Source organism: Coregonus lavaretus, assembly GCF_964263955.1.
Source record: "Coregonus lavaretus genome assembly, chromosome: 22".
In the NCBI taxonomy this organism is placed as follows: Eukaryota; Metazoa; Chordata; class Actinopteri; order Salmoniformes; family Salmonidae; genus Coregonus; species Coregonus lavaretus.
In genome coordinates this window covers 2,356,887-2,368,211 of record NC_140009.1, presented here as the reverse complement: position 1 = coordinate 2,368,211, position 11,325 = coordinate 2,356,887, and the positions used below count along the sequence as shown (strand labels likewise).

The window sequence follows — 11,325 nt, the reverse complement described above, 5'->3', positions numbered from 1 at the left end:
GCTAGCAGCAGCTCTTTAGCCTGTTTATCATAGTGGTTGGCTAGCAGCAGCTCTTTAGCCTGTTTATCATAGTGGTTGGCTAGCAGCAGTACTTTAGCCTGTTTATCATAGTGGTTGGCTAGTAACCTGTCTGTTGCTCCCAGCTCAGCTGTGGTTGTGATAGTCACCAGCATGTTCTGTTGGTAGTTACCGACCGACCGGCCCCATGTTGTGAATTCTGTTCTGTTGTCTAACACTGCATGTGTATGTGTAAGGGAGAAAGAGAGAGAGAGGGGGAGGGAGACAGAGAGAGAGTCAGTTTGTGGGGGGGGGGGGGGGGGGGTGTTCAGACTATGACTAACAAACTGTGTGTGTGTGGCCCAGTGTGTGTGTGGCCCAGTGTGTGTGTGGCCCTGTGTGTGTGTGGCCCAGTGTGTGTGTGGCCAGTGGAGCCCTTCTCTCTCGTCCTCATCTGAACCGGCACCATGTGGGTTTTCTACAGGAAGAATAACAAGCTTCCAAAGCGAGCCCGGGCCTACATGTGAGTCTGACCAGCACCAGTGTGTGTGTGCGTGTGTGTGTGTGTATGTGTGTGTGTGTGTGTGTGTGTGTGTGTGTGTGTGTGTGTGTGTGTGTGTGTGTGTGTGTGTGTGTGTGTGTGTGTGTGTGTGCTCGGGACTAAATGTGAGTCTGACCACCACCAGTGTGTGTGTGTGTGTGTGTGTGTGTGTGTGTGTGTGTGTGTGTGTGTGTGTGTGTGTGTGTGTGTGTGTGTGTGTGTGTGCCCGGGACTAAATGTGAGTCTGACTACTTGCCTGCTCTAAGCTTTACAGCAGCAGGTCATTCAGAGTGTTTGAGGGGGTCCGTTTGACCAAGGAGATGTGCGGAATCTCCTCTTGAACACATAAAGAGCAGTTATTTTGGAATTGGGATGCAACGTGATTTGCAGATCAATGATTCTGCCATATGTCAGATGGCACAAATCAATATGTACACGTTGTTGGAAGAACTGGTGTGGCATCGGCGTGACACCACCTGTCTGAAGACCACGTAGCCACGGCTAGAGACATGGAAGGAGAGTAGAGACAGAGAGAGTCAAGGTAATGAGAGACAAGAGGGGCTAATAATAAGTATCCTGAGTACCTTCATGTAGGAGAATTTACTGCAGTGTCACTCGCTGGTTGGATTTACGGGTCCATGCCATTTAGTTGGCTTTATTTATTTCCCCTTTATTTAACCAGGTAAGAAGCCAGTTGAGAACAAGTTCTCATTTACAACTGCGTCCTGGCCAAGATAAAGCAAAGCAGTGCGATGAAAACAACAACACAGAGTTACATATGGGGTAAAACAAAACGTACAGTCAAAAATACAACAGAAAATCTATATACAGTGTGTGCAAATGTAGCAAGTTATGGAGGTAAGGCAATAAACAGGCCATAGTGCAAAATAATTACAATTTCGTATTAACACTGGAGTGATAGATGTGCAGAAGATGATGTGCAAATAGAGATACTGGGGTGCAAATGAGCAAAATAAATACCAATATGGGGATGAGGTAGTTGGGTGGGCTAATTTCAGATGGGCTGTGTACAGGTGCAGTGATCGGTAAGCTGCTCTGACAACTGATGCTTAAAGTTAGTGAGGGAGATAAGAGTCTCCAGCTTCAGAGATTTTTGCAATTCGTTCCAGTCATTTGCAGCAGAGAACTGGAAGGAATGGCGGCCAAAGGAGGTGTTGGCTTTGGGGATGACCAGTGAGATATACCTGCTGGAGCGCAGACTACGGGTGGGTGCTGCTATGGTGACCAATGAGCTAAGATAAGGCAGGGATTTGCCTAGCAGTGATTTATAGATGGCCTGGAGCCAGTGGGTTTGGCGACGAATATGTAGTGAGGGCCAGCCAACGAGAGCGTACAGGTCACAGTGGTGGGTAGTATATGGGGCTTTGGTGACAAAACGGATGGCACTGTGATAGACTACATACAATTTGCTGAGTAGAGTGTTGGAGGCTATTTTGTAAATGACATCGCCGAAGTCAAGGATCGGCAGCATGAGTGAAGGAGGCTTTGTTGTGAAATAGGAAGCCGATTCTATAATTAACTTTGGATTGGAGATTCTTTATGTGAGTCTGGAAGGAGAGTTTACAGTCTAACCAGACACCTAGGTAGTTGTAGTTGTCCACATACTCTAGGTCAGACCCGTCGAGAGTAGTGATTCTAGTCGGGTGGGCGGGTGCCAGCAGCGTTCGATTGAAGAGCATGCATTTAGTTTTACTAGCGTTTAAGAGCAGTTGGAGGCCACGGAAGGAGTGTTGTATGGCGTTGAAGCTCGTTTGGAGGTTTGTTAACACAACGTCCAATGAAGGGCCAGATGTATACAAAATGGTGTTGTCTGCGTAGAGGTGGATCTGAGAATCACCAGCAGCAAGAGCGACATCATTGATATACACAGAGAAAAGAGTCGGCCCAAGAATTGAACCCTGTGGCACCCCCATAGACACTGCCAGAGGTCCAGACAACAGGCCCTCCCATTTGACACATTGAACTCTATCTGAGAAGTAGTTGGTGAACCAGGCGAGGCAGTCATTTGAGAAACCAAGGCTATTTAGTCTGCCAATAAGAATGCGGTGGTTGACAGAGTCGAAAGCCTTGGCCAGGTCGATGAAGACGGCTGCACAGTACTGTCTATTATCGATCACGGTTATAATATCGTTTATGTCTCCTCGCTCTCCCCCCTCTCTCCCCTCTCTCCCCCCTCTCTCCTCTCTCTCCCCCCTCTCTCCTCTCTCCCCCCTCTCTCCCCCCTCTCTCCTCGCTCTCCCCCCTCTCTCTCCTCCCTCTCTCTCCTTTCTCTCCCCCTCTCTCTCCTCTCTCTCCCCACTCTCCCCCTCTCCCTCCTCCATCTCTCTTCCCCCTCTCTCCTCTCTCTCCTCGCTCTCCCCCTCTCCCCTCTCTATCTCCCCCTCCTCTCTTTCCCTCTCTCTCTCTCCTCTCTCTCCCCCCTCTCACCCCTCTCTCCTCACTCTCCCCCCTCTCTCCCGCTCTCTCCCCTCTCTCCTCGCTCTCCCCCCTCTCTCCCGCTCTCCCCCCTCTCTCCTCGCTCTCCCCCCTCTCTCCTCTCTATCCCCCCTCTCTCTCCTCTCTCTCGCCCCTCTCTCCTCTCCCTACCCCCTCTCCACCCCTCTCTCTCCCCCCTCTCGCTCCTCTCTCTCCCCCCTCTCTCCTCTCTCTCCCCCTCTCTCCTCTCGCTCTCCCCCCTCTCCCTCCTCTCTCTCCCCCCCTTTCTCATCTCCTCTCATTCTCCCACCTCTCTCCTCTCTCTCTCTCCTCGCTCTCCCCCTCTCTCTCCTCACTCTCCCCCCTCTCTCCCCCTCTCTCCCCCCTCTCTCCCCCTCTCTCCTCTCTGTCCCCCCCTCCTCTCCTCTCTCTCCTTCCCTCTCTCCTCTCTCTCTCTCCTCTCGCTCTCCCCCTCTCTCTCCTCTCTCTCCCCCCTCTCTCTCCTCTCTCTCCTCTCCCTCCCACCCTCTCTCTCCTCTCCCTCCCCCCTCTCTCTCTCTCCTCTCTCTCACCCTCTCTCTCACCCCCTCTCCTCTCTCTCCTCTCTCTCCCCCCTCTCTATCCTCTCTCTCCCCCCCTCTCTGTCCCACTCCGTCTATCTCCCCCTCCCTCTATCCCCTCTAGTGTGGAAGAGCCTCAACTTGGCGACACTGGAAGTTTCTCCGACAGCACCTGTAGCCAGAGGCCCTACCTGAGCAGCAGTGGCCCCGGCCCACTGGGCCCCCCGGTGGCCCCCCCTAGCCCCGCCTCCCTGGCCTGGGCCCAGAGGACCCGGCACCAGCCTGCTAGCCTGGCGCTCCGGAAGCAGCAGAAGGAGGACAATAGACAAGCCCTGTCCAAAAGCTATGAGCTGTCCACAGATCTACAGGACAAGAAGGTTTTTTCAATTTTGTGACTTTTAAGGCCTGTTTCAACGCTTTTCAGTCCAAGACTAGGCTTAATCTTTGTCCTTACAGTAGATTTGTTCTTGTTTGTTTTATATTATATTCTGAATGCATACAGTAAGTGTAATATATGAATAGAGAGTGGCTGATTTAGATAGTCCATTTCTGATGTTGTATTCTATGTTGTTATGTATTCTGTTGCTGTGTGACATAATGAAGACAAACTCTTAAACATAACCCTGGTTCAGTTGCTTTTCAACAGAAACAAAATAACATCCTTTCAAAACAGGGGCTATAGAAATGTCCTTTTGACCTATTTTTATAGGGTTGCTATGGCAATATTCCCTTAAAAAGATCCCCTAATCTCCAGCTCTGTCATTGGTCCTTTCCACTTCCCCCTACTTTCTAATTTGTCCTTTCCACTTCCCCCTACTCTCTGATTGGTCCTTTCCACTTCCATCTGCTCTCTCATTGGTCCTTTCCACTTCCCCCTGCTCTCTCGTTGGTCCTTTCCACTTCCCCCTGCTCTCTGATTGGTTCTCTCCACTTCCTCTCACTATCTCATTGGTTCTGTCCACTTCCTGTTTCCTGTTAGGTGGAGATGCTGGAGAGGAAGTATGGCGGTTACTTCCTCAGTCGGCGGGCGGCACGCACCATCCAGACGGCGTTCCGTCAGTACCGCATGAACAAGAACTTCGAGCAGCTACGAAGCTCTGCCTCTGAGAGCCGGGTGACTCGACGTATGATCCTGCCTAACATGAGACTGCAGTACTCGTTTGACGAGCGGCCGGGCCAGCCCCAAGGCCAGGGGGTTCAACAGGGACAGAGGTATCAGCACCCTGGAGGCCAGCCTGGGGATGAAGAGATGGAGGCTGGGTCTCCTCCACGCTGCCAGGGGGCCAGAGAGGAGGACACACACCTGGACGAGACCTTCTCCAAACAGGTGAGAGTCAGTAACACACCTGGACGAGACCTTCTCCAAACAGGTAATAATATAATAATAATATGCCATTTAGCAGACGCTTTTATCCAAAGCGACTTCCAGTCATGTGTGCATACATTTTTACGTATGGGTGGTCCCGGGGATCGAACCCACTACCCTGGCGTTACAAGCGCCATGCTCTACCAATTGAGCTACAGAGGACAGGGAGGGAGGAGACTTTCTCCAAGCAGGTGAGAGGAACAGGGAGGGAGGAGACTATGGGCAGGTTACCTGGACACATATTAAGACTAGTGCTGGACTATATAAAACAGCTCAATAGAGATTTTCCATTGACCAAGATTTTCAGTCTAAATCTGTGTTCTGCAAAGCAGCCCTAAGATGTTTGTGAGAGAGTCTACCACTACAACTCCTTCCACTGCCAAAACAGACATTCTCTTCAGAAAATGTACCTCTCTCGTTGTAAAAGATAATTTCTCAGGTCACGGTGACTTATCGTTCTGTCTTTATCCACCCTGTGTGACTTATCGTTCTGTCTTTATCCACCCTGTGTGACTTACCGTTCTGTCTTTATCCACCCTGTGTGACTTACCGTTCTGTCTTTATCCACCCTGTGTGACTTACCGTTCTGTCTTTATCCACCCTGTGTGACTTACCATTCTGTCTTTATCCACCCTGTGTGACTTACCGTTCTGTCTTTATCCACCCTGTGTGACTTACCGTTCTGTCTTTATCCACCCTGTGTGACTTACCATTCTGTCTTTATCCACCCTGTGTGACTTACCGTTCTGTCTTTATCCACCCTGTGTGACTTACCGTTCTGTCTTTATCCACCCTGTGTGACTTATCGTTCTGTCTTTATCCACCCTGTGTGACTTACCGTTCTGTCTTTATCCACCCTGTGTGACTTACCGTTCTGTCTTTATCCACCCTGTGTGACTTACCGTTCTGTCTTTATCCACCCTGTGTGACTTATCGTTCTGTCTTTATCCACCCTGTGTGACTTACCGTTCTGTCTTTATCCACCCTGTGTGACTTACCGTTCTGTCTTTATCCACCCTGTGTGACTTATCGTTCTGTCTTTATCCACCCTGTGTGACTTACCATTCTGTCTTTATCCACCCTGTGTGACTTATCGTTCTGTCTTTATCCACCCTGTGTGACTTACCATTCTGTCTTTATCCACCCTGTGTGACTTACCGTTCTGTCTTTATCCACCCTGTGTGACTTACCGTTCTGTCTTTATCCACCCTGTGTGACTTACCGTTCTGTCTTTATCCACCCTGTGTGACTTATCGTTCTGTCTTTATCCACCCTGTGTGACTTACCGTTCTGTCTTTATCCACCCTGTGTGACTTACCGTTCTGTCTTTATCCACCCTGTGTGACTTACCGTTCTGTCTTTATCCACCCTGTGTGACTTATCGTTCTGTCTTTATCCACCCTGTGTGACTTACCGTTCTGTCTTTATCCACCCTGTGTGACTTACCGTTCTGTCTTTATCCACCCTGTGTGACTTATCGTTCTGTCTTTATCCACCCTGTGTGACTTACCATTCTGTCTTTATCCACCCTGTGTGACTTATCGTTCTGTCTTTATCCACCCTGTGTGACTTACCATTCTGTCTTTATCCACCCTGTGTGACTTACCGTTCTGTCTTTATCCACCCTGTGTGACTTACCGTTCTGTCTTTATCCACCCTGTGTGACTTACCGTTCTGTCTTTATCCACCCTGTGTGACTTATCGTTCTGTCTTTATCCACCCTGTGTGACTTACCGTTCTGTCTTTATCCACCCTGTGTGACTTATCGTTCTGTCTTTATCCACCCTGTGTGACTTACCGTTCTGTCTTTATCCACCCTGTGTGACTTACCGTTCTGTCTTTATCCACCCTGTGTGACTTACCGTTCTGTCTTCATCCACCCTGTAGGTCAAGTCCCTGGCTGACTCCATCGATGACGCCCTGACCTGTCAGTCTGGTGTGGAAGACTTTCAGGAGGAGGAGGAGGAAGAGGAAGAGGAGGAGGAAGGTGATGGAGGCGAGACAGGGGTGGAGGCAGACGACTTTGAAGAGTGTGTTTGGAGACCGAGGGAGGGAGAAAGACAGAGGGGCGGAGGAAGAGGAGGAGTGGGAGGAAGAGGAGGAGGAGAGAGACAGAGCATGCACGAGGACAGCACAGCCACCTTCTACAGCGACGTGACCCTCTACATGGATGACGGGCTCCCTTCTTCGCCCCAGTCCCTGGACCGGGCCCCCAGCAGCACCGACACAGAGTACTGGAGCCCTGGAGTCTGTGGCGGCGGAGTAGGGGGGCGCGAGGACAGCCGGGACACAGCGGGAGGGGGCAGCAGTAACAGCCGACGCAGCACCCCCTGTACTGAGTGTAGAGACTACAGCCTGAGAGGAGCTCACCTGCCCCTGCTGACCATTGAACCCCCAAGCGACAGCTCTGTTGATATGAGTGACCGCTCGGACCGTGGCTCTATAGGCAGACTGGTCTACGAGACAGAACCAGGGGGAGGTGGTGGAGGAGGGTCGCCTCAGGGCACTATTAAACACAACCCCCACCCAAATCCTCACCCCAACCCCAACGGGCGAGCTGTCCCCATACCTCCCCTGGCCCAAGGCCAGATTCGTACTGTCCTCCCTCACCGCCCCCACATTCACCCTCACCCTCACCCCCACCCTCACCCTCACCCCCACCCTCACCCCCACCCGTCGGCCATCCCCTCCTACCTGCCACACACCCATCATCAGCTCCCATATCACCCTCTACACCACCACCCGTACCCCGACACCCCTTCCTCCTCCTCTCAGTCCCCCCAGGGACCACCCCTCACCCCGCTATCTTCCTCCTCATCTGCCACACTGCCCCCTGGTGGCCTGGAGCAGGTCTGCTGTTCTGACGGAGACAACGACTCTCTCAGCTCCACCACCAACTCTAACGATACCATCAACTGCTCCTCCGGGTCCTCGTCACGTGACAGCCTCCGCGAGCCCCTCCCACCGCTCGGAAAACAGACATATCAGAAAGAGAGCAGGCACAGCTGGGATAGCCCCGCCTTTAACAATGACGTGGTGCAGAGACGACAGTACCGCATCGGACTCAACCTGTTCAACAAGTAAGTTAGACAGTACCGCATCGGACTCAACCTGTTCAACAAGTAAGTTAGACAGTACCGCATCGGACTCAATCTGTTCAACAAGTAAGTTAGACAGTACCGCATCGGTCTCAACCTCTAGTAAGTTAGACAGTACCGCATCGGACACAACCTGTTCAACAAGTAAGTTAGACAGTACCGCATCGGACTCAATCTGTTCAACAACTAAGTTAGACAGTACCACATCGGACTCTACCTCTAGTAAGTTAGACAGTACCACATCGGACTCAACCTGTTCAACAACTAAGTTAGACAGTACCACATCGGACTCAATCTGTTTAATAACTAAGTTAGACAGTACCACATCGGATTCAATCTGTTCAACAACTAAGTTAGACAGTACCGCATCGGACTCAACCTGTTCAATAACTAAGTTAGACAGTACCGCATCGGACTCAACCTGTTCAATAACTAAGTTAGACGTTATTGGACTCAACCTCTAGTAAGTTAGACGGTACCTGAGAAGGTGTGAGATAATGTAAGTAAGCCTTGTCCGAGCCAGAACCGAGCGTTGTCTGAGCCAGAACGGCCCATTCTGTTGCGAGAACAGGGTTTTCAGCTTCAGGCTTAGAGAGCCACTGGGTGTGCAGGCTTTCATAACTGAGGTAACATACCTGATTCAGCTAAGGTTCAGACTAAAGACCATTCATTTGACTGATTGTTTGAATCAGGTGTGTTACTGCAGGGGTGCTTGGAAGGCCTGATCAGCCAGGAGATGTACAGAACCAGGGGCTGTTTTCTTTCCTCCTCCTCCTTTCCCTTCGCCTGACCACTCACACTAAATTATTCCGCTGCTCTGTCGTTTCGCTACCTAATTTAGTCTTAGACTGCCGTCATTGAAGTGGTTTGTGGAGACGAGGGGGAGCGAGGGGTGTTGTACAAAACAAAGTAATCAGCGACTGGATCGGCTCTAATCACAGCATCAAAGCCGATGACACGTTTGCAAATCGCCGCTTTACCCACGTGTGTTCCGGCTCTGGCCCAACCCATCGGTTTCTGGACCAATCGGACGGCCCCGAATGTGTTCGCATTCGGTGAAGGGTACTCGGATCCAGACTCATTGTGGAGAAGAAACTAACGTCCGTAGGCGTGGCCTAGCGTTTCGGCCAGAGCGAGGAGTGTGGGTAACCAGGCAACCTCTCCCTGCCTCTCTGTCAGCCCTTTAGGCGTCAGCATGCTTCACTCTGAGCTCGGCTAGCCAAACCGAACAAGTGTGCTCGCATACCACCTTAAAATACCTTTGTTTTGAAACACTCGAGAGAAAAAAAGCGGCAATAGTACTGTTTGTCCATTTTGAGACGCCGTAGCCGGTATGCACTTCCTCAAAATAGTCCAAATTAATTTAAGATAACTCAAGAAATCTGTCATTAATTTTTTGACGTTTTTGCAGAGGAGATTTTAGTCGCGCAATTTTGCGTCTGACTAGGATGTTTGGTGCAGTACTTCTCAAGTGTAATAATGTGCATGAGGAGGAGTCATCAGGCACTTCCTTGAAGAATCCTTACTGTTGACCAATCGCCGACGAGGGGGGCGTAGACTTTGGCTACCGACTTCTGCTTGCCTCCAGAATTGTTTTTTCGTGTGCCTGAACTGTTACGAATTGTTTCGCCTGGGAAGCATACGGACGTCTTTAGGGATCTTTAACTTGAGTCTCTCAGATGTTGTAGGATCTGGTGTCTCTCTGATTTGTCTAGAAAAGGAGAAACGCCACAGTCACTCACCGGAAAGAAAATTGTCTTTAGAAGTTTCATTAATTTACAGCAGAATATTTTTTCTTTTCTAGTGTATGCCTTTGCAACCCAGAACCCATAGACAGGCCCTAACAACCCAGAACCCATAGACAGGCCCTAACAACCCTGAACCCATAGACAGGCCCTAACAACCCTGAACCCATAGACAGGCCCTAACAACCCAGAACCCATAGACAGGCCCTAACAACCCTGAACCCATAGGCAGGCCCTAACAACCCAGAACCCATAGACAGGCCCTAACAACCCAGAACCCATAGACAGGCCCTAACAACCCAGAACCCATAGACAGGCCCTAACAACCCAGAACCCATAGACAGGCCCTAACAACCCTGAACCCATAGACAGGCCCTAACAACCCTGAACCCATAGACAGGCCCTAACAACCCTGAACCCATAGACAGGCCCTAACAACCCAGAACCCATAGACAGGCCCTAACAACCCTGAACCCATAGGCAGGCCCTAACAACCCTGAACCCATAGACAGGCCCTAACAACCCAGAACCCATAGACAGGCCCTAACAACCCTGCACCCATAGACAGACCCTAACAACCCAGAACCCATAGACAGGCCCTAACAACCCAGAACCCATAGACAGGCCCTAACAACCCTGAACCCATAGACAGGCCCTAACAACCCTGCACCCATAGACAGGCCCTAACAACCCAGAACCCATAGACAGGCCCTAACAACCCTGAACCCATAGACAGGCCCTAACAACCCTGAACCCATAGACAGGCCCTAACAACCCTGAACCCATAGACAGGCCCTAACAACCCAGAACCCATAGACAGGCCCTAACAACCCTGAACCCATAGACAGGCCCTAACAACCCAGAACCCATAGACAGGCCCTAACAACCCTGCACCCATAGACAGGCCCTAACAACCCTGAACCCATAGACAGGCCCTAACAACCCAGAACCCATAGACAGGCCCTAACAACCCTGCACCCATAGACAGGCCCTAACAACCCTGCACCCATAGACAGGCCCTAACAACCCAGAACCCATAGACAGGCCCTAACAACCCTGAACCCATAGACAGGCCCTAACAACCCAGAACCCATAGACAGGCCCTAACAACCCAGAACCCATAGACAGGCCCTAACAACCCAGAACCCATAGACAGGCCCTAACAACCCAGAACCCATAGACAGGCCCTAACAACCCAGAACCCATAGACAGGCCCTAACCACCCAGAACCCATAGACAGGCCCTAACAACCCAGAACCCATAGACAGGCCCTAACAACCCAGAACCCATAGACAGGCCCTAACAACCCAGAACCCATAGACAGGCCCTAACAACCCTGAACCCATAGACAGGCCCTAACAACCCTGAACCCATAGACAGGCCCTAACAACCCAGAACCCATAGACAGGCCCTAACAACCCTGAACCCATAGACAGGCCCTAACAACCCTGAACCCATAGACAGGCCCTAACAACCCAGAACCCATAGACAGGCCCTAACAACCCAGAACCCATAGACAGGCCCTAACAACCCAGAACCCATAGACAGGCCCTAACAACCCAGAACCCATAGACAGGCCCTA

At 51.0% G+C, this 11,325-nt stretch overlaps 1 protein-coding gene across 1 annotated transcript in view; it reads left to right on the top strand.

The window, feature by feature from the left end:
• Positions 1-11,325, top strand: part of LOC311149462 (IQ motif and SEC7 domain-containing protein 1-like) — a gene marked incomplete at both ends in the record, with an annotated part of 49,488 nt that overhangs the window by 12,035 nt on the left and 26,128 nt on the right. Inside the window, 4 exons of the mRNA XM_084186659.1 lie at positions 3,659-3,911; positions 4,514-4,861; positions 6,788-7,511; positions 7,554-7,980. Of these exons, the coding sequence (XP_084042785.1) occupies positions 3,659-3,911; positions 4,514-4,861; positions 6,788-7,511; positions 7,554-7,980 (1,752 nt within the window). The remainder of the gene's footprint in view (positions 1-3,658; positions 3,912-4,513; positions 4,862-6,787; positions 7,512-7,553; positions 7,981-11,325) is intronic.